This window comes from Poeciliopsis prolifica, unplaced genomic scaffold (assembly GCF_027474105.1).
Source record: "Poeciliopsis prolifica strain line A6 unplaced genomic scaffold, Auburn_PproV2 SCAFFOLD078, whole genome shotgun sequence".
NCBI classification, from domain to species: domain Eukaryota; kingdom Metazoa; phylum Chordata; class Actinopteri; order Cyprinodontiformes; family Poeciliidae; genus Poeciliopsis; species Poeciliopsis prolifica.
The window spans coordinates 463,444-490,620 of NW_026562453.1; the positions used below are offsets into that span (position 1 = coordinate 463,444).

At 41.2% G+C, this 27,177-nt stretch overlaps 2 protein-coding genes across 4 annotated transcripts; one reads left to right on the forward strand and one right to left on the reverse strand.

Moving 5' to 3' along the window:
• Positions 1-58: 58 nt before the first annotated feature.
• On the reverse strand, positions 59-7,853 carry mlh1 (mutL homolog 1, colon cancer, nonpolyposis type 2 (E. coli)). 2 transcript variants are annotated; one of them, XM_055021767.1, is made up of 19 exons: positions 7,760-7,853; positions 7,093-7,183; positions 6,817-6,915; positions 6,664-6,737; positions 6,078-6,150; positions 5,905-5,996; positions 5,784-5,826; positions 5,618-5,706; positions 5,425-5,537; positions 5,258-5,351; positions 4,327-4,480; positions 3,932-4,245; positions 2,809-2,945; positions 2,384-2,492; positions 1,525-1,588; positions 1,278-1,442; positions 1,104-1,196; positions 927-1,037; positions 59-490 (listed from the first exon to the last, which is right to left on the reverse strand). In XM_055021767.1, exons 3-19 carry the CDS (start codon positions 6,904-6,906, stop codon positions 335-337), a joined length of 1,971 nt encoding a protein of 656 aa, XP_054877742.1. In that variant the 5' UTR covers positions 6,907-6,915; positions 7,093-7,183; positions 7,760-7,853; the 3' UTR covers positions 59-334. The 2 variants fall into 2 exon arrangements, with proteins under 2 accessions (XP_054877742.1, XP_054877741.1); XM_055021766.1 differs by lacking the exon at positions 7,760-7,853 and adding an exon at positions 7,341-7,604.
• Positions 7,854-17,965: 10,112 nt separating this feature from the next.
• On the forward strand, positions 17,966-26,943 carry fam83ha (family with sequence similarity 83 member Ha). 2 transcript variants are annotated; one of them, XM_055021753.1, is made up of 6 exons: positions 17,966-18,255; positions 19,345-19,794; positions 19,892-20,056; positions 20,645-20,769; positions 21,764-26,168; positions 26,260-26,943. In XM_055021753.1, the coding sequence occupies exons 2-6, from the start codon at positions 19,351-19,353 to the stop codon at positions 26,269-26,271; spliced, it is 5,151 nt and encodes a 1,716-aa protein (XP_054877728.1). In that variant the 5' UTR covers positions 17,966-18,255; positions 19,345-19,350; the 3' UTR covers positions 26,272-26,943. The 2 variants fall into 2 exon arrangements, with proteins under 2 accessions (XP_054877728.1, XP_054877727.1); XM_055021752.1 differs by having other exon boundaries at positions 19,350-19,794.
• The last annotated feature ends 234 nt before the right edge of the window (positions 26,944-27,177 follow it).

A 27,177-nucleotide genomic window follows, 5' to 3' on the forward strand; every position in this document is an offset into this window, starting at 1 on the left:
GCAAAACAAGAGGAAAGTCAGGTTGTTGTCATGGCGAAGAGGTCATTTGAACCGTAAAAAGTATTTTATAAAGTTTAATCAACACAGTCTGATTAGTCTGAGTAAATCTGACCAGCAGCGCCCTCTGCTGGAAGGCAGCCAAACTACATTAAAAAGTAGGAACACTTTAATCTAGTAAACCATTAAGACTTACGACATAATCATAAATCGATTAATCCATACTTGACAGGCTTCCTTTAACTCCTCCAAGCAGATGAGTCTTCCTGCGTTTAGTTTGGTATAAATGTATTTACAGAAGAAGAAATTGAGGTATAAAACAGCATCATCTGGGGCTTCAGCAGCGCTCAAACACCTTGTAGAGGTCGGGCAGGTTGGCGATCTGCAGCACGGTGCCGTCCTCACTGAAGCTTTTCGGGGGACTGAAGAGAGTTCGGAAAGCTTTGAAAAGAACGTGTTCCACATTCCAGCGCCAGGAATTCCCGTCCAATTCCTGAAACACGATTCAAGATTAAACACTGTGAGTTCTCAGGTTTCTTTGTCACAGAATTGTTTGGATTGTTTATGCACCATTTAGTCAAATCTAATCTTAAAACTTAAATCTACCAAGTAAATTTGGGACAGGCCTTCAGTGTGGATAAAGTGCAGGTAACTATTATTTTTAATATACTTACACAATTGATGTAAGCATGTTTGGTTATTTGTTTGTATTTTGACATAGAATCCTGAGAAAAAGTCAAAACTATAAAATTAAAAGTACAATTCTGAAAAAAGTCAGAATTTTGAGAAAAATTTTAGAATTTGAGAGAAATTCAAAATTTTGAGATAAAAGTCAGAATTCTAAGTTTTAAATCAAAAATTTTCAATATTTTAATTTTGTTGTTGTTGGCCCTAATTGTCTTCCGTATGTTCAGGCTGGACCTGCTCACCGGCTCGTCGCCAGGCTCGGCCTCCAGGACGAACTGCTTCCTGATGGAGTAGAAGACGCTGCACTCCTTGCTGAAGTCTCGGAAGCATTCCTTCTCGTCGTCCCAGTTCACCTGCAGGCAGAAACCGTCAGAAACTTTTCCTGAAATGCTTCCAGGAAGGAACGGCGCTGCCCTCACCTCGGTGGCGAGGCGCAGGATGAACAAGGGCAGGCCTTCCATGATGGGCGTGTATTTATCCAGGAGCAGAGGCAGCCCCGTCACGTTTCCCTCCTGGAAGACATCGCTTCAGTTTAGCCACTCGTCTCCTCTGGAAGAAAAGCGTTTTAATCAGACGGGCCTCGGCCGGCGGACCTGATCGATCTCCATGGAGAAATAATCCTCCAGCATTTCGGCCTTCTTCTTCAGGAAGTCCACGATGTACTGAGCCAGGCCCTCCTTCGGCCCGTCCTCCTCCGTCCAGCCGCTCTCCGCAGAGTCCAGCGCCAGCATGGCCAGGTCGTACAGCGGCGCCGGCGTCTGGTGAACATCGCCGTCAGTAAAGGTTCTGATTGGTTCTGATCCATCAGGAAAGGTTCTGACTGGTTCAGACTCGACTTACAGACAGTCTGAGGACGCCAAAGTTCCCAAAGTCAAAGACGAGAATCTGGTAGAAAAGCTCCCGACTGCAACACAAACAAAGGAGTTGTCTTTAAGTAAAATCTGAAAAGTGCGGCATGTTTTTATTTTTTGACTCACTGAGTCGTCACTATGTAGCGTCATACTCTTATTAATTAAAGATGCTATTCTTTGTAAAAATATACATTTTCAGGTCTTCCACCAATTCTCAATTAAATTTAGCCTGAACTTTGACTAGACCACTCTGCCCTAATTTGAATATCAATATCAAATTAGGGTTTTCTTTCATGAATGTACTGTAGCCACCTCCATCCTTTATACAATCAAGTTTTATTAGCGTTGTTGACACTGTTGAAAAGCTTCCCCACATCATGATGCTACCACCACCATGTTTCACCATCGAGCCTGTGTGTTCAGCACAAGGTTTTAATTTAGTTTTGACTTCAAATTTTCAATTCTGTTTTAATTTTCAGTAGTTTTAACCATTTGTTTGCTCGTAAATTAACAACCAAACATTCCAGACAAATATAAAACATATCTGGCAGAGTCATAACTTCATGTCTATCGTTCTGAGGAAAGAAATGAATTTAATACAGTTTGGATTTATAAAATGTGAAAACTTTCTACATGCAATGACCTGAGACAAAACTGAAATCTCATCTCCACTCTCACTCTTCATGACAAATAAACACAGCTAGACTAACTAGGTGACATCAGAGGGAAATTGGATCGTATTTAGAGGCATCAGAGTAAACGGGGCTGGACAACATGGAATCCTGAGTTTGTGGTTGTAAGGTGACTGAGTGTGTTGTGCGCAGTGCGGTCCTTCCTGCCGTCCTGACCTGAGTGTGGTTGTGTTGAGCAGGTAGAGCTTCGTGTGATGCTGGATCAGACTCCACTGCGGATCCACGCAGCCAACGAACGAATGTTTCTGCAGCATCTCCTGCAGACCTGCAGAAAACACACAGAAAAACACACAGAACCCGGATCAGGACCAGACAGACTGTTCGGCACAAAGAGCTTTACGTCATAGAAACGTGAAAACCTCATCTATTTCTACCACAGCAGCTTTTTGTTTGGTGAGGTCACGCTGGCATGGCAACAGGATGTTTGGGGTTTCTATTTGTGACCTGAAAGCTGGATGTGACGGAGGCTGGAGTTGTGTAAGGACAGTTCTGCCCTGGGGGACGGCTCTGTCGGTGCAGGCCTGGTGGAAACGGCAGAGAGGCTAAGCTATGCTGCGCTAAGCTGAGCTACGCTGAGCTACCTCTGTGTGCGTTCTCTGTGATCTCTGCTCTCAGGTCCTTGATGCTGGTCAGTTTGATCACCCTTCTCTTGGGCGTGGCAGCAGCCGTCAGCCCCTCATCGTCCTCCTCTTCATCCTCCTCCTGTCTCGGTCGCTTCCTGTGAAAACAGAAAAGTTTCAGCCACTAGGAGGCGAAAGAGTTCCACGATTTGAGATGAAAATGCTGCATTAGACCTCGAGGTCAGTCAGGATGTCATAAATAACGGCAGAAGAGCCCAGCGGGCCGCCTGCAGGACATAGACGTCCTTCATGAGACATTAAACTCTGTCCTCTGCTTTCTGCAGGTCGCTGTTCAGACTTGCTCCAGTCGTTCATCAACACCAGTCCTGATCCGACTTGCTTTTCCCCGAGCTGCTGTCATTCACACTATGACTAAATCAAAACTCTGCCAGGAGGGGTTTTTCCCCTTTTCCAAAAAAAAAAACAGAAAAGGAAAATTGCAACCTTGGAAGCAGGAACTGCCGTCGGGGGATCGACAGAAAGTTTTTCAGTTACTTTGAATATAAACTGAAATCAACTTGGAAAAGTTACAGGAATTTATTTTTCAGGATGCACTGATATAAAAATCTGAACCAAAAAAACATATTTACTGATATTTTAGTACATTTTTCTACCTTTTCACATCAGTAAAACGCAACACCACTGCTGATGTTGCTTCTCTGCTTCACACTAAACCCATATAATCTGTATGTTTCAGTTCTGATGCATAATTCTGACTTTATTGCCAATTTTCTGAAAAAAAAATCAAAAGTATTGGGTGGAAGTGATGCTACCTCCCACCTGCAGGTGGCAGGATTTCTTACGTCTTCTACTATGCTGCCTCAGTCTTTACTTGATGTCTGGGGTTCATGTTGAGTAAATGTGCAAATATTGGAAAATTTCTTGGTAATATTTCTAGAGAAGCTGCAAAAAAATCTGTGATATTATTGGTTGCACAGAAAAATTTATATCACTAAAACAATTCAAAAATTAACATTGGAGTAAAACATAAAAGCTTCTTTTTACATATTGGAATTAAAAAAAATAGAGAAGCTAAAATCCGAACTTTTTTTAGATCCTTTCTAGACAGAAATCTTTGCTCTACCTCTGAGCCTCCTCAGCAGCGCCGCTGCGTTCCTCTTTCCCTGCTGGTTCTTCCAGCGCAGCCTCCAGCAGGTCCGCATCATCCAGCTCCAGACTGTCCAGCTCAGAGGTCCTGGTTGCCGCCGGTGACCCGCTGGGACCAGCCGTCTCTGGGTCAGGGGTCGGCTTCTCTTTCGGCTGCAGGAAGGCGTCCAGTTTCTGTGCGTGGCAGTCGGTCCGGACCATCTGGTGGGCGTAGACGCGCTCGGCGGACTCGGAGGATCCAGAGGGTTTTACTTCAGAACCGCCGGACACGGACAGCCCCGGCAGCAACGTCTGGAAACCACAGAAGAAGAAGAAGTTGAAACAACATGAGGAGGAGCTGAGAGGCGGACGGCAGTCGGAGTCGGGTCACACCTGAGTGAAGTACGTCCGGGACGAGTTGGAGCCAAGCAGTTTGCTCTCGATGTGCTTCTGAACGCTCTCCATCACGCTGTCCTCATGCAGGAAGTGCACTTCATGTTTGGTGGGATGAACGTTCACGTCGACGTTCTGCGGAGCGATTTCCAGGCTGAGGGGAAAACGTCACAGGAAGTTACAGCATCCTCCATGTTTAAATCTGGGCAAAATGTGAAAACAGCAAAAAGAACATTTCCTATCAAATAAATGCTCCTTCAGCATCTCATTTATATTTTCCTTTAATTTTCATCTTTAGTAGTCAACCCATAATCTTGTTTCTTATGGGGGACAAACATGATGTGACACACGATTCAAAGGTGAGACAGAAAACCACTGCTAGCCTAAACTTGTCCATGTTTACAATCAGAACTTCAAACATCTGGATCTGTGACCACAGCTGGACCAGAACCCGGGTTAACCTTCACTCACAGGGAGCAGGTGGGAGGAAACAATAAAAACTGAAAACCGCAGCGTCCTGGAGACGCAGAGTTCCCATAACAAATATTAGATGCTATCTGAAAGCTAACTGTTTGTTTGGGAGGAAAGCCAGAAAAGGTTTTATTTCATCTATAGTTTCTACAGACTGATCCAAAATGAATGTGAGAAAAAACTTATAACTACAGCTTGGTTCGGTGGAGGACCCATGATACTGCGGGTCGGGGAACTAAAACATGTAAGATATTTCTGGCTTCCTCTCTCTCTAAGCTTTCATTTGTCTGTGACCTTTAACCTTTTGATCAAAGACTTTTGTGACCTCTGTGATGAGCTGCTGCTGTTACACTCTACATATCACATTAGGATGATGATATTAACACCTGGATTTGATCAGGAAGCAGCTACTGCACACACAGACATCACCATGCCGATTTAGGATTTAGTGGTGTCCAACCTGAGGTAGAGGAAGGGGTGGGAGTTTTTCGGGAGGTAAGCGGCGTAAACCGTTTCCACGGCTTTCTTCAGAGCGCTGGACTCCACCAGCCGGTCTGAAAGAGACAGAGGACGACCTGCGGTGAAAATGGCGCCGAGCGGACGCGGCGCGTTACTACGACAACGTACGGTTGATGAACAGAACCAGGATGCATCGCTTCATGGAGTAGTTGGCGTTGGAGATGAAGCCCTTCAGGGTGAAGGCCAGCTTCTGGTCCTGGCAGCCCACTTCGATCAGCTCCCTGTGGACACGGAGGGAGAGGACACACCAGGGACACACAGGAGACTCGGGACAACCGAGTCCAACGGGGTCCAGATTTACCTGCTGACCGGGTTCCCAAAGACGCTGCGGATGTTGTCCACAACGGACGCGTTAGGAAGCGTCCTCACGTCCGCCACCGTCTCTCCTTGCTGCCAAAAGACAAATTTACTATTTAAACCTGCAGCTGATTTTATTTAAAAACAAAAAAAAAGAAAATAAGTTTCACCTTTTTGACTGAGAAGCTTTTTCCTGAATTGTGAATAGCATACCTTTAACGAGACAAAGCAGGACCAGATATGAGACACTTGGTCATAAGAAGCAGAAATGGTTGAAGTTTGAGTCCAGACCTGCTGACCACGTCCACGATCCTGGAGTATTCATCTGCCGGGCTCTTCAGGGCCTTCCTCCTGGTGGACACGTTATAGAAAAGGTCCTCCACCTGCGGGGACAACAGGAACGATTCATCAGAATCCAAACGCTTCATTTTCAGTCAGCTGACGTGCTGCAGGCAGGAACTCACCAGGATCTGGGTCCCCTGGTTCCCGGCGCAGGGCTTCGGAGGGCCCTTCAGTTTGCCATCGCTGTAGCTCGCTCTGAACAACAACATCATTAAAACAGAACTAAAGCAGCAATGTGACTTTCAATTTTCAGAAAAGAAACTCTCAAAAGTGTGGTGTGCTTTTACATTTGACTTTAAAGACCTTAAGTACCAGTTTTCAGTACCTTTTGTTTGTTCTAACAAACTAAAATATAAATAAAAATGTCAGCTATGGAATTTGTAACAGATATTTTTCAGTGTGGGAACTGCAGGGAAGGAAGTGAAGGGAACTTAAGACAAAAAGTAAAGAAAGGACACAATGAGGGAATAAAAGACGTGTCAGGACAAAAGTAGGACACAGAATGAAAAGAGGAGAGACTTTGAAAAAATGGAGTGAGATGCTAACAAGGTGTAACAGAGAGAAAGAAGGACAGAAGAAAGGAAAGATGATAAACAGAGGCAGGAAAGACAGGTGATTAAAAAAGAAGGCAGTAATTTAAGAAAAGCACATCCCTCCATTTCCTACCTCTAACACCTGGTGCAGTTTGTGTTTGTAAAGTGGAAATACCTGTAAGCACACTTTGCATCAGCCGTCTTGGTTGTTATGGTAACATGAGCCACATGGCTGATACTGGCAAGAGCCTGCAGGAATGAGAAGAGACAAAACATTCAGCTGGAGCACTGACGTGGCTCCTGAGCTGGGGGCCACAGGAGTCGTCACCTCTCCTCTGAACCCGTAGGTCGCAATCGCTGAAAGGTCCTCAAAGGTCTGCAGTTTGCTGGTGGTGAACCGCTCACAAACAATCTCCATATCTTCTTTCTGTGGTCAGAAATGAGCGTTTGGTTAATAATCATTTATATGAACTTGTGAAATGTGCAAGAGATATAAATATCTTTGGAAGGAATAGATGGCGGGGGGCCCAGAGGGTGTGTTCCCCCTGGGCAGCGTTCATGCCAGGGTCGCCTCTGCTGCAGCAGGCAGGACGCCGTTACTCACCCTGATCCCGGTGCCATTGTCCTGGATCTGAAGCAGCTTCAGGCCTCCGTCCTTCACCGTCACCTGGATGTTGGTGGCCTTGGCGTCCAAACTGGAACATTCCAAGACATAAACGTCAATCATGATGAGTTGCACTCATTTACAGAACAGCAGCACGTGTAGAATATGTAAACAGTAACGGTTCGTGAGCATTTCTGCTCTGGTTGTTTATTACCCCCTACATAAATATCACTAATATATTAAAATACCAGTTTTCGATCATTTCTTTGACGGCGTTGGCAGGACGCTGGATAACTTCTCCCGCTGCGATCCTGTTGACAACAGTTTCATCGAGCCTCCGAATCACGCCCGCCATGTTTGTTTCTAGAAAACCGCTAGCAGAAGCTCAACCACTGCAAATACCCAAATATCTGACCGGGGAGACTAAACTGCAACAAATTATAATAAAAATACTACATTGTGCGACTTCCACACGAGAGAGCTCTCACACTGAAACAGTGAAAAATAAAAACAATACGACGTCTCACTCTAACTCTAAAGATAAAAGGACGGCGAATGTCAAGCTTATGGCTTTTTAAAATATATTAAAATGCAAAAAACTTTTCAGTTTTTTCTCAACCTCAAAAGTCAATTCTTGACAGCTGACTTGGTGTCCTTTTTTACTTACTTTGGCGTGCTGGTTTGGTAAGTCTACACAGTTCTTGCGATGAAGTAGGACACTTCCCAAAAATAAACGATCTTTGATCAAGCGCGGGTCCTAGCAAAAATCTTCTTCATTGGTAAATGTTTTGGGAAACTACTCACTTGCGCCACAGCGACTAAAACGTGTAATGAAACAAATGTTTCTTTAAAAAAAAAAGAAAGAAAAGTAAGTCAAATCATCTTTTAAAAAGAAAAAAAAACTAAATAATAATAATTTGAATGAATGACATATAAAATATGGAACTCAAAACTGAGTAAGAAGACACCACCAACAAAAAATAAAATAATTATAAGAAGGACATTTTTAGACATAATTTTTAAAATGATCATACAAATAAAAATAAGATAAAACTGAACTTCATACATGGGGATATTAAAATATTTTTGAAAAAACAGACAAATTATATTAAATATCCCAAGAGCAAAGGAAGAAAATGCGGGAGAACCAAACAAAGCTAAAACTTTGATAAAATTGACAAACAGGTATAAAATAAAGACAAAGTCACAGACATTCAAGTAAAAATTGTTTATTATTATTGTTATTATTATTATTAAATAAAATTAAAATTAAACATGAAAGTTTTTACCTGCCCTCATGTTGCTCCAAAGGTTAGTGATGTAATACTTGAGTCATACTGTTAGTTTTAGCTTCAGCTTTAGAAACCAACAGAGGTGTGGAGGGCTTACAATGTAAAGGCAAATCAGATTAAAACTGTTGGACTAAAACAGTTAATATTTTAAAAACCTGTAAAATGACATCAAGATTAATGTGGCATGGATGATGACCACTGCAGATCTTTAAAGTTCATTCTCCTTCAGCTTAAATGCACAAAAAAACACATACATTTATGCCAACATGAATGTTGTCCAAAAATAGGAAGAAAAAAACACCTGAGGCAATAAAATGAGGCAATCTATCCAGTCAGTGTTTAATCTGTCTGGGCTCCTTTAGACTCTAATCCTCCACTGTGTGCTCAGCTGTCCAGATCACAGGCGTGTCTTTATTTCCTCTCTGAGTTTCCATTTGAAATCTCTGGTTTCTGGAATATTCCATTTGCGTAATTAGAGTTTTTTTAAAATAGATCATTTATTAGATTTATGTTTTTGAAGTGAACGCTGTTTTTGACTCTTTTTCAGCTTTGATTTGAATTCAAGCAGCAAAGACCAACTGGTGTGGCATCTAAATGTCCAAATTATTACTAAATGTGTCATTATTAATGCAAATATAATTAAATTTGACACAAAAAGAGAGCCATGAATAATTTATTACATATCTAACGTAAATTAAAGGTTAACTAAAAATGTATTTGGATCCAGTGGCAGATTATGGTATTTCATGGTAGAGTGCATCATGGGAATTATGTCATATTTAAATAAGTACCGAAATTTGAAGCTTAAATTTTAAGTAACTGATTTAAATCTTTACGTATTTGTGACATACAGATACTGTGATTAAAATGTATTAATTTGTTTATTATATAACAGATAGGTGGTAAGTGGACAGTCAGGCTTAAACAGGCTGGTTTATGCTTCATATTTTCCATGTTATAATTATGTAACATTCATTTGTTTTGTTTGTTGCTTAGAGAAATTGACCAAAGTTAAAACCAATGATGTCATCTGGGAGTAAGAGTCCTGGGAGAGGCGCTGTGACCACAAAGAGCAGATTCATCTCCTCCCTCAGAACCGGATGCTGTTCTCTGCCATTCATTTGCCTTAAATAAATGTCATATTTACCATGTGAAATATTTAAGAACGTTGTTTTGCATATAGTTTTTGAATATTTTGAAGGTATAACGTGTAAAAACATTCCCATGTTAAACCCACAGGATTAAGTGGATTTAAACCGAGCAGCTGCTCAAAACTCATTAGCAATTCCAGTTATTTATCTAAATATTCACACATTTATAAACCCAGTGGCACCTAAAAGTGGGTCTGGGCCCCGACCCAGAAGGGACGCCAAACAATGATATTTTTTTTCAAGTTGGTATTTTCTGTATTTGACAGATGTTGGAATCAAACTCACAATCTGTTACCTGCGTTTATATTTTGCCCGTTAATTTATTTCAGGCATGAGGAAAAAAATAACAGAAACAAACTAACATAAATAATTAATTGAATAAATAAAAACAACAATCAAAACAGTCCAACAAAACCTAAAGAGTAATGTTTAGGTTTTGTAGAACTGTAGAAATGATATTGTGTCATAATTTACAGACAAATGTGTTTCACATGTTATTAACACAAGATAGAACATGTGAAACATGTGGAAAACCTTTCCACATGTAAAGTGCTGTTCATCATATTTAACGTGTGGGAGTAATATTTAATACGTGAAACGGCTGTTTCTACATTCATAAAATTACAATATTGTTGAATAAAATTTAATTCAGGAAGTTTATCACAGAATGAAACCCATTTTCTACATTCATTACACAGACTGATGTTTGAAGCTTTTATTTTTTTTAATTATGAAGCTTTTTTTCATTTACAGCTCATAAAAATATGACATTTAACATTAATAAACAGAAAAAGTACAAACAGAAATGTGAGTTATATTAAAAAATGCTAAATACTTGGTGAAAGGTTGTTATTTTCAAAAGGTAGTGACAAACAAGACTCATGAGGACATACATTTTAATTTACTGAATATGACTTTCCATATCAACTAAGTACATTTGAAACATATTTTGCAATACATTTTTTAACTGTGATTTTAGATTAAATCACGTTTAAAACACATGATTATGCTTTTCCCATGTGACCATGTCCAGATATATTTCACAGCCACAGTGAGTGTTTCCTTTGCTCCACAGCAAAGAGGAGCAAAGGAAACCTCTCTGCTCTCTGTGGAGTGTTTTTATGTAAACGCCACAGTTTGACCAGAAGCATTGGACCCTGAGCCCAGACCTGCCACTGATCCCTCATCCAGCACCTGCCGTGTGAAGCTTTGCCAGCAGGTCTGTGCAGCAGCCAACCACAGACAGCGGCCATAAGAGAAAGAGGCTCAACCTGAAATGTTACTAAAGGTATGAGAGGAAGCTGGCTTACCACCCAGGAACAAAGGCAGACATGAAACTGTCACAATCAGCGATCAGGTTGGCTGCACAGCTTCACCTCTGCTCAACATTTCTCTTCGATCCAGAACCGATTCTAATCATTTCTGCTCTCTTTAAAGGGGCCGTCTTATGTTAAATCAACTTTTTTTAGCTTTACGTCATGCTGTGACGACATCCTGTCATCAAAAACAGACCTGGAGTGACATCCTTTGATCTCCATGGCAGCTATTCAGCTGTGAAAAACAGCTGGCTGGACTTAGCTCCGCCTTCGAGGCTCAGTTCCTCCCCCAATCTCCTCCTTCAGACAATCCAGCAACATTTAGCAAACACCTGATAGAACTGCACATCTGCTGAGCTCATCATAGGAGAAACTTCTCAGAGCAACATGGTGAAACATTTTAAAGGGTTAATAGAGTCATGAGTTCCTGAAGGCAGAGTTTCAGAAACACAAGGAGTTTTAAAGAGACAGATGCCCAATTTTAAGGCAATAAACTACAAATTAAAGTTTAAGTTATATTTAATGTATATTCTATTATTTTAACAGCTGACATTAACTCAGTTACTTTATTGTGCTATAAAATGACTGGAAAAGACATAATATAGCCCCTTTAATTTAATTGTAACACTTTTACCTTTAACTTGAAGAAGTTTGCTTTATTATCTTTGCTTCTGGGATACTCTGGCAGGATATGATGTCCGCTCTGTGATGCATGTCTCAGGATATTCCCACATGCCGCTCAGCTGCAGGATGGACCACAGGATGCAGCACAAAGGAGCCACAAGTCACCAGGAAACAGAAATGTAAAGCAGAGTTGCTGCTCTCTGATTTACAGCTTTTTGACTTCAGGGTTGTGATTATGGCATAACTGTGGTCAGCCAGTGTCTATCAAATCTGTTTCAGTTCATTCTTGGAGAAGAGCTGAAAGCTGGTTGTAAGGAATGCTTCAACAAACACGTATCAGGGTAGGGCCAGAACGGCTCGTCTGTCTGACTTTGTTTTCCTTCAACTGCTTCACATCTTCTTGTACTTTTGGAGTAGTTTGGAGTCTTTGACAAATCGCAGCTGCCACTCCTGCAGCTGAGCTGCCACGTACGAACACCGGCACAGAGAAGCACAAGTTAATGTGAGTTTGATGACACACACAAAGATTCGCTCTGTGCATGAAAACAAAGCCGTCCACCCTGTCGCTGCAGGCCCTGACAGACAAATTGGATGCACAACTTCTGCTAAATTGTGCAACTTCATTGGCAACCCTGGCAAAATATGTTTTGTTGCATTAGCAGAACCTCACACTGGAAAATGAGAAAAATCCAACTTTTAATAAAATTTAGAGGAAACAACAATAAATCAAAGTTTATAGCCAATCTGTTTGGAGCGCCTTCATTTAAACACTTAAAAGTAAAAATGAAACAGGTTGCTACTGCTTCTACGACTAAGTTAGCAAAAGTATTATCAGTGCAGATGCAGTAATTTCCATGATAATTTTTGTGACACTATTTTTTCCCGCTGAAGGTGTTTTACTGAACTTTAAGCTGAGTTTTTGCTCTTTGCTCATCTTTAGCTGGATTGAAGTCTGACGTGCAGACAGAGCTTTAACACCACACCGTTTATTCTGCTCAGGTTTCTGTCTCACCTGAGTGTTTATGTCCTGTCACCACCAGAAGACTGATGGTCCCTGCTGGACGCCGTCCGTCTCTTCTGGCTGCTGAGGAATCGTTGGGATCATCTCTGAGACTCAACATGTTGTGAAAATTCAGCCGTCTGTGGAATCTATCAAGGCCTCTTCAAACAACAAACACAACAGAGTCTCCAGACTGTTTCTAATGAGGTTTTCTTTAACATTGAATTCATGTTTGGTCATTTGTTCATTCATTCTGCTAAATTCATTGATCAAGCTTTTCTCCAGACATTCATGATCTCATCCTGCCTCTATTATCCTTCTCTTTGTTTCCCATCCTCTTCCTCATCCTGTGTCTGTCTTCCTTCTCCTTATCAACATGACAACAGTGCTATAAACAACAGATACACACTAAGTTTCCAGGATTTAAAAAAGCAGCAAGGAAGTGGTGAGTTGGTCCACTATCAAACAGGAAAGATTCAGAATTAAACGAGTCAGCTCACAATGTGGCTCATATTTAGCAAAATTCATATTCCTCTCCAATTTTTCAAGGTTAAATTTGTTTTTACTTGTTAACACATTAAATCAACGCAAAATTTACAATTTGAGGACTTAACGGCAATAATCGTTTATTCTGATGAAGATTTGAAATCAGTTCTGTTCAGAAGTCAATTACTAACGACTGACTTTGACGGCTTTATGCACATTTTAATTTTTTTACCCAACTTCGTTCAAAAGCACATACCAAAGGTTGGACCCCACTGAACTTTTTCCAATTCTGTTACATAAGTACCACCACCTTTTAGTCTGAAAGGTGTAGCATGCATTTGTATTCACCCCATGTTATTGTTATACCTGTGAATATAATCTCAGTAGGAATGCAGATGTTTTCTTTAGGCCTTTGAGTTTGGCTGGAGAACATTAGCGAAGAAATGAAGACGGAAAGGCAGAAAGTTATGGGGAAGTTTAACCACTCTTGATTTGGGGTTTTAAACGACTAGAAAACTCTAAACAATCCCTTAATACTCTTGCAAATTCCCCAGAAAAGGACATCAGAAAGAATCCCATGACCAGTGGTCAAAGGTCAAAACCAAAGTCCCACTGATCCCCCAACTGAATTAAAGGTTTGATGATCAGTCCAACAACTTGGCAGGAGCTTTCCAAGGCAGGCTGGGCAATGTGATGCTTGGTGACTGGCTAACACTCCTGGGAAGGGACAACCAGTCCAGGCATCATCCTACATGTGGCATGGAAGAGCTGAGCAAACTAACAATGCCCAGAGTCTTGTTCTGCTGCTGCTTTAGAAGATTGCAGTCTGCTTGCATGGCTGCAAAGGATAAAGAAATTACTGCTGGTTTAAAACTTTTACACAACACTGTGAGCTCAAAATGACATTGCAACATGGAACAGAATCATGTTGAGACTGCAGGGTAACCATTGAATGTCCTGGACAGAACCTGACAGTAATCCATTACATAGTTGTTGAGTCTGGACCAGTTTGCCATAATTTAAGCTACTAACATGCCAGACAAACCGTATTAGGTCTGAGCATGCCCAGTAAGCTGCTCTATTAAATAATACATGTTATTGCAAGTCAGACCCAACCCACTAACTATGAAGTTTAGCCTTCCAGGTCGCGTTTTCAGGTACGTTGCAGTATTTCTTTCCAGCACCATCCAGAACGTTTCATGTTGCATCAGTCATCAGCCGTGTTCTTTCAACTGGCTTTAGTCCATTTTTCAGTGGAAACATCTTTGTTCATGATGCTTGACACACGCAAAACTGGATAACATTAAAGCCAAAGCCTTTCAGGTTCACAGCCCTGACATCTGCCCCACTGTTTAAGACGTCAAGAGTTAATCATGCGGTTAGTCCACTTTGTTCCAGCATAAGCTGGGAATGAAAACTAAGCACTTGATCAAGTGAGTTCAGTGTTTTTAGAGCTGAACTCACAGGGTTCAGCTCATTTTGACTCCTTTCTTTGTGTCCTAAATCATATCAGCTGCAGTGTGGAGGGTTGATAGTGTTTCCCAATCAGTTTTGTCACTCAGAGTCAGTCCTCAAATGTTTCACTGAGCTCCACGGGTTACGAAACCGCAGAGGTGAATGCTACCTTCTGGTATGCAGAGCAGCAACTCTTCATGAGTCGGCTGAATGTGAATTCAGGTGTTTATATTCTCACTCCTGATCTGTGTGCCTTGGGTGGCGCCTTAAGGGAAACAATGAGGAATTGTCTTCGAGTCTTCACTTGAGTTGCTACATTGCCTCACTTCCTTTGGCTCCGGCCCAGCATTTTTCTGACACAGCTATTTTAGGACTAAGAGAAGAGCGAGCGCTACTGTTTGAAATAAAAATCTGAATCCAGTTTCTCAGATATGTAATCACCAAAACAGAAAGTGAAGCAGCAGAGGCAGTCTGGTAAAGGATATGGAGGAGAGAGGATTTGAATCATCGCTGACAGGTGAAGTTTGCCTGGTTCTGTTGCTCAGCTGCAGGGTCAGATCACTGCAGTCCTGATCCTTTATAACAGCTCCCATTGTTTGTTGACAACCTCATGACAGCCAGTGAAGCAGTTTGAGGTTAACCGACAAGGATCTTCCTTTGTTACCCCAGTGGTTTTAATAAACAGCTTTCATTGCTTATTGTGTAGCAGATCCTACTCTGCAGGACTTGCACAACTGTGCAGCTCAAGTCTCAAACTCTTTTAAAACTCTAAAATAAACTATAAGAGATTCTTCTCTTGAAAGCTGTCCGTCTGAGCTCGATTAAAAGTAATTATATTACTCGTTTGGGCAGGAAAATTGCAAAAACAATTTGCAATGTTGCATAAAAATCTTTACTTTATTTAATCCTGTAAACTTTCCAGCTGCCATTGAATCAAACGGTGATCTGGATGAGCTGACTGGTCTTGGAGTGACCAGTAACCAGGTAACCAGTTTGTTACTTTATGTAACAAATGGCCTTTGAAATAAAGTCCTGAAGCAGCACAGCAGCCCAGGCCACCATGCTGCCACCACCATGTTTGACTGGGTATGATGTTTGTTTTATGCCAAATATGGCACCTTCCAAAAACTTCTGCTTAATTCTCATCTTTGGTTTCATCAGGATCTGTTTTGGTAAATGTGGGTCTCTCTCCAGTTTCTCTTCGCTATTGTTTTCATGAACTCTGACCTTATCTGAGGCAACACAGACCTGCTGAATGAGACGTTGAAGTAATTTTGGCTCCTGGAAAGGTTCTCCACTATTCCATGTTTTCTCCATTTATGGATAACGGATCTCGAAGCTTCACAAAAGGCTCTGATCGCTTTCTAGACTGAATCTTATGAACCTTTTTAGCCAACTTCATGTTTTCAGATTCATGAAAGCTGGCATTAAAATTTAAAGTGACACAGCAAAGCTAATTATGGTGCTATTCAACTTTGCTCCATAATATACATGAAAAATATGCTGGGGTATTACCAGGAAGAGAACTGAACTTTGATTTATGAGCTTCAGGTAGCAGGAAGCCTTAAAGAGGTAGTCCGCATATTTGGAAATCTGCTGAGAGGTTATAACCTGTTAATATCTAATCTGCAGGAGACAGCTGTCTTGATGAAACACAGATAATAGCTGTGAAGCTACTGCTAATGGACTGAGATAAAAAAAAAAGAAGCAGGTTTCATTGTTAACTCCATTCAAATGCTGTTTTGTTTAATCGGATGATGATTTGGTTTGTTACAGCCTCTAAAAATGAAACACAAACTGAAAAAACACAATATAGCCGTTCAAATGAGCTCTGTTTAATTGGTTTCTCACTGCCTCAGACTGATTCATTTTGCAATCAGTGTTTCACATGATGAACCAATGGGAAACTGACCAAAACGACTTCTGCATTTCACGGGTCCAACTTTACAGTCGTCATCTGGTCCCACCGGATGTTCCTCCGCGCTGCACCACTGCGCTGCACCACCCTGTGCAGAGAGGCTGATTGATGCCTGTCTTACAAAATATTTTACATAAAGACGAATACTTCCACTCACTGTATTTGTCATTATTCCTTGCAACTCCCTGAGGCAACTGCAGCTTGCAGGTCGATACACGGAGAAAATGCAGGCAGAGGAGAAGAAGAAAAATGATCTTCTCTGTTTGTGTGAACATTTTCAGCCTGTCAAGTTCGTTGTTTCAACTTCTGAATGTATCGTCACGAAGAGACTCTACTCACTATGTTTTATCCAGCAGTCATATTGGATTTAGAGATTGGGGTTTGTGGTTTTAGTTGAATTTATGGGTTTATGATTTGTTCAGTGTCAGCACTCTGACTTCAGAGGCCTGATTTCGTTAGAGCATAAAATATTAATTTGATTGTCTATCATTAAAGAGAAAAATATCATATAATATATAACAGAGCGGTAACCATGGTGGCTCTAACGTCAATGGTCTTCCTCATCGCTCTGCTGTTGGGGGTTCAGCCAATCAGCGACCAGGAAAATTAATGACTGCTTTGCAAACATCCACAAATCTCATTGTCAAGTGATGTTTGTGGCTTGGACTTTTCAGCTTCTCAGGTTGCATTTTGTTTTAAATACTTTAGATAGTCACAACAATAAAGAGCAGCAAATAACTTGGAGTTTCATTCTACACAAAATGACATAAATTTGCTGAATCTGCACATATGCAGAGGACTATAGAGGTTCTAATGAATCACTTGTTCTTACTTTTACTGGAATGTGAATATATTTGACACCTAACAAAGATGGAAGTACAACGTTGAAACATGTCAGGTATGTCTAAAGGTCTGAGTGTGTAATAACTAAACAATCTTCGACTGCATCACATAAACACACAAAACTGAATATCATCAACAAAGCAGCTATTATATTTGCAAAGCAGTGAAAACAAAGTGGTCCCAGAATAAACCCTTGAGGAACTCCACAAGTCAGAGGTGTTGTAGCTGTGTATTCCAAACACACCATGGCAAAAACAAGATTTTTGACATATTTGGAACCCCATACAGCTGAAGAACAAGTCCTGTTATGATTCAGATCTGATTCAAGCCACCATTCAGCTCTTATAATGCCTGCAGAGTGTGACTGTATCGCATCCCATCGCTTATTGTTTCCTTCTTTTTGTCTGAGTTAAATGAGTTGATTTCATTTCCAAAGCTGAATGTCTGAGTAAAGTTGAAACCGCATCAAACAAATGAGCAATTAAGTCAACAACCATGAACCCAACCCACTTATTCAATGCTTAATAACTCATAGCTCTAGTAATTAAACAACCACTGAGGCCAACAAAGCCAATATATGAGATTTATTATTATTACTCAGCTGTAGGGAAGTTTTGAGAGTTTTTGTTGAAGATGGGAACAGATGAGCATTTCAGAGAATAGATTTACCCAAACACAGATACGGAGGAGGTTATGGCAGCACTTCAGGGGTCAGATAAGAGATGATCAGAGTCCAGGCGTCTGAAAACCAAAAACACATGAAGCCCTGAAGGGGCGGGGCTTCTGCTTCTGTCTACTGCAAGTTTCCCCTGCGCGTCTCAGAGATTCAGCCCAACATGCCTGGAGCATGACGGCAAACTGGTTGAGCTGGTGAGGAGCAGAGCAGAGAGCAGAGCAGACAGCAGAGCAGAGAGCAGAGCAGAGAGCAGAAGAGCCATGTAAGAGAAAAGTTTCCTTCCTTTCAAAGTCTCAGCTGGAAACATGGAGCAAAGCGCCACGCAGCCGTGGAGAAAAACTCGCTGAACGGGGAGGAGGAAAGTTTAACCTCCGCAAAGCCTGACGAGGAAATAAAGCAGAGGTGAGTTTATGGTACTGGATACTGTTGCATAAAACCGCTATGCATCGTTATTAATGTGTAAATATGGCGGTTCTGTTCCTGTTTCAATTCTTTATTTATTTAGCTTCAAAAACCACTTTTAGAAGAAAGAGTCACTTTTCTCCAAAATCAGCCCTTTACTCTATTAGTTAGTGATTTTCTTCTTGATGTCGAGTGGAAAGTGTTTCACTCAGAAATGGAGACTTTAGTCCGGAGGGAGGAGCCGCACCCTGAACCAGGCTGTGTGCTTTCCACTCACATTCCACACAACACTTATTTACTCTCATTTATCTACACTCATTTATTTACACTCATTTATTTACTTATTTAGACTCATTTTTAACCATTTACTTCTTAACCTTCAGATTTGATCAGTTTAAGATGGAGCTGAAAATGTTATTACTATTTTCCCTATTGATTGATTTTGTTTTTCATTATTAATGTATTAGTAAGATGCCATTTTTATCTTATTGTTATTATAATGTATTATGATGATTATTATTAGTATTGGCAGTAGCACTACCATTATTATTATCGTTATGATTACAATTATTTAGAGAAGCAATATTAATGTAGATATTATTGTAACAAGATATTATTTCCTAATACTATGACATATAATTATGTAATCATATTTCACTATTGTTGTTAAATGTTAAATAATTACTTTTTACCTTTATATTTGCTTATTATCATGATAATCATGATGTTGTAATTGTATACTTATTTAAATAAGTAATTACTATTTAATACATAATCATTAGTTATTTGTATTATTTGGTGCTGCTAATAATTTCTTTATGTTGATAGTAACTTATAACCTCATTTGTATTTCCATTTTATTGTTACTATTATCGGACTATTTAGAGTAACAACAATGGTTCATTTTTTTTCTGTTACAATCATCATGTGGTGGTTTTTCATATGTTTTTAATGAACTAAATGACAAATCAAAGCCTATCTTATTATTTTTGGCCCATATTAGACATTTTTAAATATAAGACAGTATGTGATGTAAATCAGCCAAACTGCAGTGAATGAGTTATTTATTTTAATTTGTATTCCTGGAAGTGCAGCATGGCGCGCCGCTCTCAGTGTTCCTCTGCTGGGGATAACCCCCTGGACCCCAATTACCTCCCTCCCCACTACCGGGAGGAATACCGCCTGGCTGTCGACTCCCTGGTGGAGGAAAGCTTGGAAGGATACTATCAGTGCCTCCAAAAGGTGGATGTGGTGGACTTCCTGTCCCCAACTGAGATTCAGTACATCCAGAGCATCGTTCAGCCTCCGAAGCAGAGCATCCTCTCTGAGCAGCAGTTCCTGGACAGCGAGGGAGAAGGCTCCTCGGACACCTACTGGCCCATTCACTCCGACCTGGACGTCCCGGGTCTGGACCTCGGCTGGCCTCAGGTGCATCACTTCATTGAGCCCACAGAGGTCACGACCCTGGTTAACCCCCCAGAGCCGGACATGCCGAGCATCAAGGAGCAGGCCCGGCGGCTGATCAAGAACGCACAGCAGGTTGGCCTCTCTCAAACCTTCTTCCCCTTCCTTTCAATGCGTCCCACCTGTGCTGGATTTTGAACTATTATCTCATTCTCGGCTTCTCTCTGCTCAGGTCATCGCGATAGTGATGGACATGTTTACTGATGTTGACATATTTGCGGATATTCTCAACGCTGCTGGGAGGAGAGTTGCTGTCTACATCCTGCTGGATGAGCAGAACGCTGATCTCTTTGTTAACATGGTGTCCAACTGCAGAGTCAATCTGCAGGCATTCCCAGTGAGTACAGCTTCTTATGCATTTTACTGAAACATTTTGTTGCAAATAAAAGCAATGATGCATGACTTAAAACAGCTCAGAAGGTTATGATTCAGCTTTTTAAAAGACGTCCTTTGCTGTGCCTGCTGCACACAGGGAGTGGAGCTCCACACACACTGACACACACACAAGCACATTGCTTTTTGGTCTTTTTTGTGGAAATTTCTCTTACAATCATGTATTTATCATACCACCGGCTCTGTTGCCTAGTGCCGTTTCCAAAATAATGGCGTGGAAAACAGAAGTATTGTGGTTAGCATAGCTGTTGTCAGTTTCACAATCCAAATAAAGGAACCTTATCAAGCTTGTCTTTGCACTATAATCCATTAACTTTCAGCTGAATTAACTGTAGAAATAAACTGGTTTGTCAGTATTTTTCCTTTTTCTTATGTAACTGATTTAAATCAGGTTAACAGCATATGTTAGCATTGTTAGAGGGAACAGTGCTAACACAGCTCTGCCTCCTAACTTAGCTAGCAGCTCAAAACATTATCACATGCATGACCTGCTGGTTATTAATGATATGACTGGATCTGATGTGTTCTGCAGTTCATACGCATGAGGACAGTATCTGGAATAACATATCAGTGCCGCTCAGGGAAATCCTTCAAAGGCCAGATGATGGATCGCTTCCTGCTCACCGACTGCAGAGCTGTGCTGAGTGGGAATTACAGGTGGGCTCCTTTAAATCCAGCATGTTATTGATAAAGATCCCAGTACAGATGTGTAAAAAAGCCTTAAAATGAATCTTTTGTTGCAGCAGCATAAAGTCTTGTCATGCACAGAAAGTTTCTTGTGTCTTGAAAGTTTCTATATTTGTTTCTCTGCTCTAGCAGTTAAACGCTTCAATGTAATGATGCCAGGCCCTCAGCATCACTCCACCTCCCACAGTGGGGTCCCATCTGTGGTTCTTTTTCATAGGTTGTTTATTAAAATCTCAAATAGCTTCCTGTCCGTGGGTTTTATTTAGTATCTAATGGTTCCTATGGAGACTTGCAAACAAAAGCTTTGTTTGTTACTGAGTTTCAAATTAAAACTAAAAGCAATCTGTTATTCACTATGAAGTTGTAGGTAACATGACTTCAAAAACAAATGAATGCATCAAAATAAGGAATATTATTGAATTTAAAAAGTGAAACCAACTTTTGATAGATTGTACAGGGTGATTCATTTCAAGCTTTCATTTCTGGAAGGTTTTATTATTATTTCTTACAGGAAATGGAAAAACCAAATATTCAGTTTCTACGTAAGTTTGTATATGAGTCCAATAAAAGCAGGCGTCTGATTAGAAACAGGGTTCAGCTGTGAGAGGAGTCCAGGCCAGCAGGCTGAGGGAGAGAAAGGCAGAAGTAAACAGGAAATAAACAATAACAAAGAGGAAAACACTGAGGAAGAGCAAGAAAAACTAGCTGAGTACAAGCAGTAAACAAGAATAAATTGAGCAGAAAACAACAAAAAGGACTAAATTATTATTTGTTAATTAGCAATTATTAGAGGTTTTCACAATTTTCTTAAAAATAACCCCTTAATGTGGGATTTTCTCCTCTGAATTTATGTCCTCAAATTGTATGTTGGAAGGTTAAGCTTCAACAACAAAAGATTGATGTGCTCTTGTTTTTAAGTTTGTCTCTGAGACGATAACCCCATCTGGTTGTTGTCTTCCTCCAGCTTCATGTGGTCTTTTGAGAAGCTGCACCGCTGCATGGCTCACCTCTTCCTTGGACAGCTGGTCACCACCTTCGACGAGGAGTTCCGGATTCTCTTCGCTCAGTCGCAGCCGCTAAATGTTGACAATGTGCTTGCTCAGATGGAGGATTTAAAAGATTTACAAAAGAGACAATTTCCAGATGAAAGCACTTCACTGTACAGAAAGCCTAAAAGATTCCTGGACATTCCTTCTGATGACTGGGGAGGACATCCATATGATGATCAACTCGACGGGAATTTGAGGATTATGGCTCTAAAGAGGCAGGGGTCCCTCCGCGGCCCTGCAGATATGTATAATAGGTTTGGTTCACAACAGCGTTTGGACCCCGGTTTTGATCAGGGTTCTTCACGGCATTTGATGACAGATAATCCTGTCTTAAAGCGTCACTCTTATTCTGAAGATGTTCCTGGCAGATACTCATTCCCATTAATGCCACAACCGGGAATGCCAGACTCTGAACCAAGGGGAAAACCTTTTCATAGGGGCCAGCAGCCTTTTCCTGGACCAGGACCAGAAGAAGACTACAGCAGCTATGATAAGTTCTGGAACCAAGGCTATCTGCCTGAACAATACTCTGTTCCAGCTTTACAACAAGAAATACCACCAGAATTTGATCCTGTTCTTAACTATTTATCATCCACCAGAAATCTAGATGTTGATCAAGGCACAGATAAACTTCAACCACCAGTGGATTTTTCATTTACTTCCCCTCAACCCAAAAGACTGGGGGTAGGGCAGCCATATGCCTGTCAAACCTCCCCAACGCCTTCCAACTCTGCCGATCAGAAGCCTTTTTTCCACGATCTTGCCTTGAACCGCAAGGATCCCACTGTGAAACAGAAGCTGAGAAATTGGAGGATTGACTCATACCTTAGTACATATGATAATCCAGAGGAAGAAGGCCTTCCAATGGTGTCAACTCAGTTGACAGACACTTTTCAGGAACCTCTGAATCCCATCCAACAAATGGCCCAGCTACCAGATCTACCCGCTTCTAAAATACCAAATGTCAAAGAGTTTAAGGTTACCACTGTACCTCGAGTCAGCCAAATGCCGGGGTTTGTCAAAGCAATCACACAAGAGAAATCGAAGAAAGTTCTGGATGACCCTGCTCCAGTGGTGATAGAAACCAAAACCACACCAGCATCCTCTGAAACCTACACAGCCGAAGAGAGAAAAACTGAGGAGGACCAAAAACAACCAAAACGCACAGGGCTTCAAAGGGATGACTCTTTCAAGAGGAAATACAATCCAGGGGGGCTAAGAACCTCCAGATTAAGGTCTTCCCTGATTTTCAGCTCCCTGGAGCAACAGACCTCTCAAGAAACTGCTATTGCAGACCAAAACGATGAGGGAGGTGACAAAATGAAAACCGAACCGGCCAAACTCCCCCTTGTTTCACAGGTTTTGGGACAAAGGAGATCTACAGCAAGAGAACCTTTTGAGTGGAGTCGTTACATAAAATCCTCTTTGGAAACACTGAAACCAGATAATGTAAGCAAAAAGGAGGAGGATAAAGACGCATCAAGGGGGAAAAATTCTCAAGACCTCACGGATGCCCTGGAGGCAAAGGAGGCCATAAAAACGACAAATGTAGAGCAAGATAATATTTCACTATCGATGCCTCAAGTCAAGCTCCCTGAACTAAAGGCACCCGAAACTGACCGACCGGTACAACCGACTGAACCTCTGCTCACTGATGTAGATATGAACGATCCAGATAAGAGGCTCATGTTTTTTAAAGAACTGGCAGCAAAACGTAAAGCTGCAGAAGCTCAAAAGGAAAAAGAAAAGGCAGAGTTAAAACCGCAATCAGAGCTCAAAAACATGTTAATTTGCCAAAAGGAAGAGTCTCTTCCAAAAAGAACTCATGAAACTTCAGTTGCTAAAGATTCAATAGAAAAACCTAGTGAAAATATCAGCAGCAAAGACTCTATAGTCCCAAAACCTTCCACTGAACTACAGGTCCAGCCTAAGAAAACTGAGTTGGACAGCCAGTCAATCGCTGGCCTTTCTGTTTCTACAGAAACAGACCCAACTCTGCCAAATCCTTTTGTTAAAGACAGTTTGTCAGCACTGATTCCTCAATCTAAGCCAACATCAGTTGAATTGCCTGAAACCGATCAACCGGTAAAACTGCCTGATCTTTTATCCACATCTTCATACATAGACATGAGCGATCCTGATAATAGGCTCATGTACTTTAAAGAGCTGGCAGCAAAACGAAAAGCTTCACAAGCTAAAAAGGGAGAAGAGGAGGCTCCAGTAAAACCACAGGCAGATCTCCAGAATACGTCAGCATCCCAGAAGGAGGAGGATCCTCCTAAAGGAACACCAGAAAGCATGGAACCTTCTGTACCAAAGGGCTCATCAGAAAATAGCACTACATTGTCCACAGAGACGTCACCCTCTTTGAAGCACGATGAAAATACCAGGAAGCAGGATAGTCTTGTCAAAAATGACCCCAGTACCCTCCGTACGTCTGCAGAACAAGTACAAGAAGTTTCTGCTGAATCGGTAAAAACAGACTCAGAAAGGCATTCTGCTGAAGAAACTAAAGCAAGTCAGAGCAAGTCATCAGAAAACCCAACTGCATCAGAACTTTCTGTCCAAAAGAACTCACCCAAGCAAGCAACTGTTTCTCACACTGCCGTTTCATCCACTGGTGAAGGCGCTGACAAAGGAGAACCTCCTACTTTAGAATATATTTCAATAGTTTCTAGTTTAGGGAAAGATTCATCATCTTCTACTCCCCAAAACACTGAATCAGTTCAGTTAGAAACCAGTATTCACTCTCTCCCTCTACCCTCGGAAGCAGAAACTACATCAGAAATAGGCTCAGTGCAAATCTCTACCTCTGATTCTCCTCCACTTGACTCAGGTTTGCATCACCACCCTGCCACGACAGAAGAGACCTCATTTTCTGATTCTGCCCTAAAAGAGTACAGCTCTACGAATGTTAGTCGCACAACATCATCAAATATTGATGGAATTAAAGCTCAGGAACCTGGTGGCTCCTCACAGCAAGAGCCCTCCGATGAAAATTTACAAACCTCTGATCAAACTCATCTAAATGCTGTTTCCCAATCCGCTTCATCTGAGAACACCTCAGTATCTGATGCCTCAAATACAGAGCCTGTTGTTTCTCCAGACAAAACGACTGCTGATCTGGAGCCAGGCAATTTAAATGCCTCCACAGAGACAAACAGGAAAGAATCTTTTGCTGCTGCACCTTTAGTTGAAGGTTTAGAGGAAAATGTTACTGAATTTGGGCAAGAGGAGTCAGTTACAAAAGAGTGTAAGACCCTTAAATCACCTGAAGATGGTGAAGCTCAAAGCACATCTCCTGCTGTTTGTCCATCTACACCTGATTCCACTTTGCCTAGTGAATCTGGTCCTGAAGGGTCAGTCTCTGAACCAGATTTGGAAAAGACAATTTCATCTGTCACACATCCAGTTGACACCCAACCTGAAGATGTACCTAAGGAAACAGGATCACTTGAAAACACAGAGTCTCCTAAAGCCTCACTGTTGGAAAAAAGTGAACTTGCTCCAGAAGTGGCAATACAAACTCCTCTGTCCTCCAAACTCAAGCTAATAGACTTGATCGCACCTTCAGCTCCTGAAACATTATCTTCTTCCTCAACGTCTGAATCAGTCCAGTCAGGCTTGGACCCTGAAGCTAAGGTATCAGTAACCAGTACAGAGGAAAACTTCTCAGATTCAAACTCAATATCCAATGATACTCAACCAAAATCAGAGGAATCTCTTGTTCAGCCAACTGAATCTACCAAAGCAGCCCCAGCTAATTTGCCATGTAAATTATCTGAAGTATTGACTCCTCCAAGCCAAACACCAGAACCAGCTGCACCTCAGGAGAGAAGTAATAAAGAGGCTGAGTTTGGGGAGACAGATGAGAAAAAGTCCAACAATCTAGAGGACAAAGATAAGAGCCAGAAACTATCCACTGAGGATCCTGCAAGCAGGGAGAAAACAAAAGACCAATCAAAGCAGAGTAACTGCTCCGAAACAACAGAGGTGACATCCAAACAGCCCAAATCGAGTCAGTCTCGCTACCACTCTTCAACAGTGAATGTGATCACAAGCAGCAATCTCCGAGATGACACTAAGCTGCTCCTGGAGCAGATTTCTGCCCAATCCCAAAGCAGGAACGAAGCAACAAAAGAGTCCCCCGTCACAGACGACGAGAAAGAAGACAAGGCTGACAAAAAGACTAAAAACGAAAAGGAGTTGGGCTACAAGTCATACAACCGGGGGCAAACTAAAACCACTCAGGAGAAGGAGAAGCTATTGGAGAGGATTCAGAGTATGAGGAAGGAGAGGAAAGTTTACAGTCGTTTTGAGGTAGGAATGTGTTGCCAGTTTCATTTAGGTCTTACATAAACATGTGATTGCATATGTAGTAAATAATTTTCTATGTTTACTTTCTCAACAGATGGCACCTTAGATGGAATCCAAAGGATGTTGAGAAAAGGGAAAGACATTATTTGATTCTGCAAGATGCTTCCTGGTTTTGCCACAAACAGGCTTTTTACGCACAGAAGGTTGAGGACATCGACGTTGCCTTCACTGACCTTCACCAGCTAAAACTGCCAGCAGTACAGAACGTTGCCAAGCTGTTCAGCGGCACGCCCCATGTTCAGTAAAGGATTTGCATCATCATTTTACTTGCAGAAGACATGATCAAAGCTGTATTTAGTGACTGCATGGGTAAAGTGCAATGAGTGCAACAGGATTTTTATGTGGTGACGCCTGTTTTTGCCTTTTTACTGCAGCACTGACTAAAGTCAACTTGTTATGTGATCTTATAAAATCTGAAGTAACCAGAATGTGTAAAGCTGGTAAAACTGTAGTATAATTTGTTCTGTAATATATTGTTAGTCATTCACTTTAAAGAAAACATGATAGATGTTTGCAGAGTTGGAAGAGGTGGATGTGTAGATTACATCCATACATGAGTACAAAGAAAATCATGGAACTACCAGAAAGAATCAGCAGACTGAGGAAAAATGTCCCATTAAACTGTATTTACAACAGTAACGTGGTATTCAAACCAAATGTGATATTTTGCTTATTCAATATGAGAGATGTTGAAATTAAAGGTTATTTTCAAGCTGTAGCTGGTTGTGTTAAAATCCATTATATATGAATGACTCCCAAATTGCACATTTTTATCTAAATTCTTATTTAATAAGAATCTCTCTTGACACTATTGAGGTGTTTTTATTAGTTGTTTCTTCTTGTTGCCTGATGGTCTTTTCTTACTGTCCTTGAATGAAAGTTAAATCCAATCATGTCGTTTCCTTTGGCGCCATCATGTGGTCAAAATATTTATCTGTTACACAAATCTGAG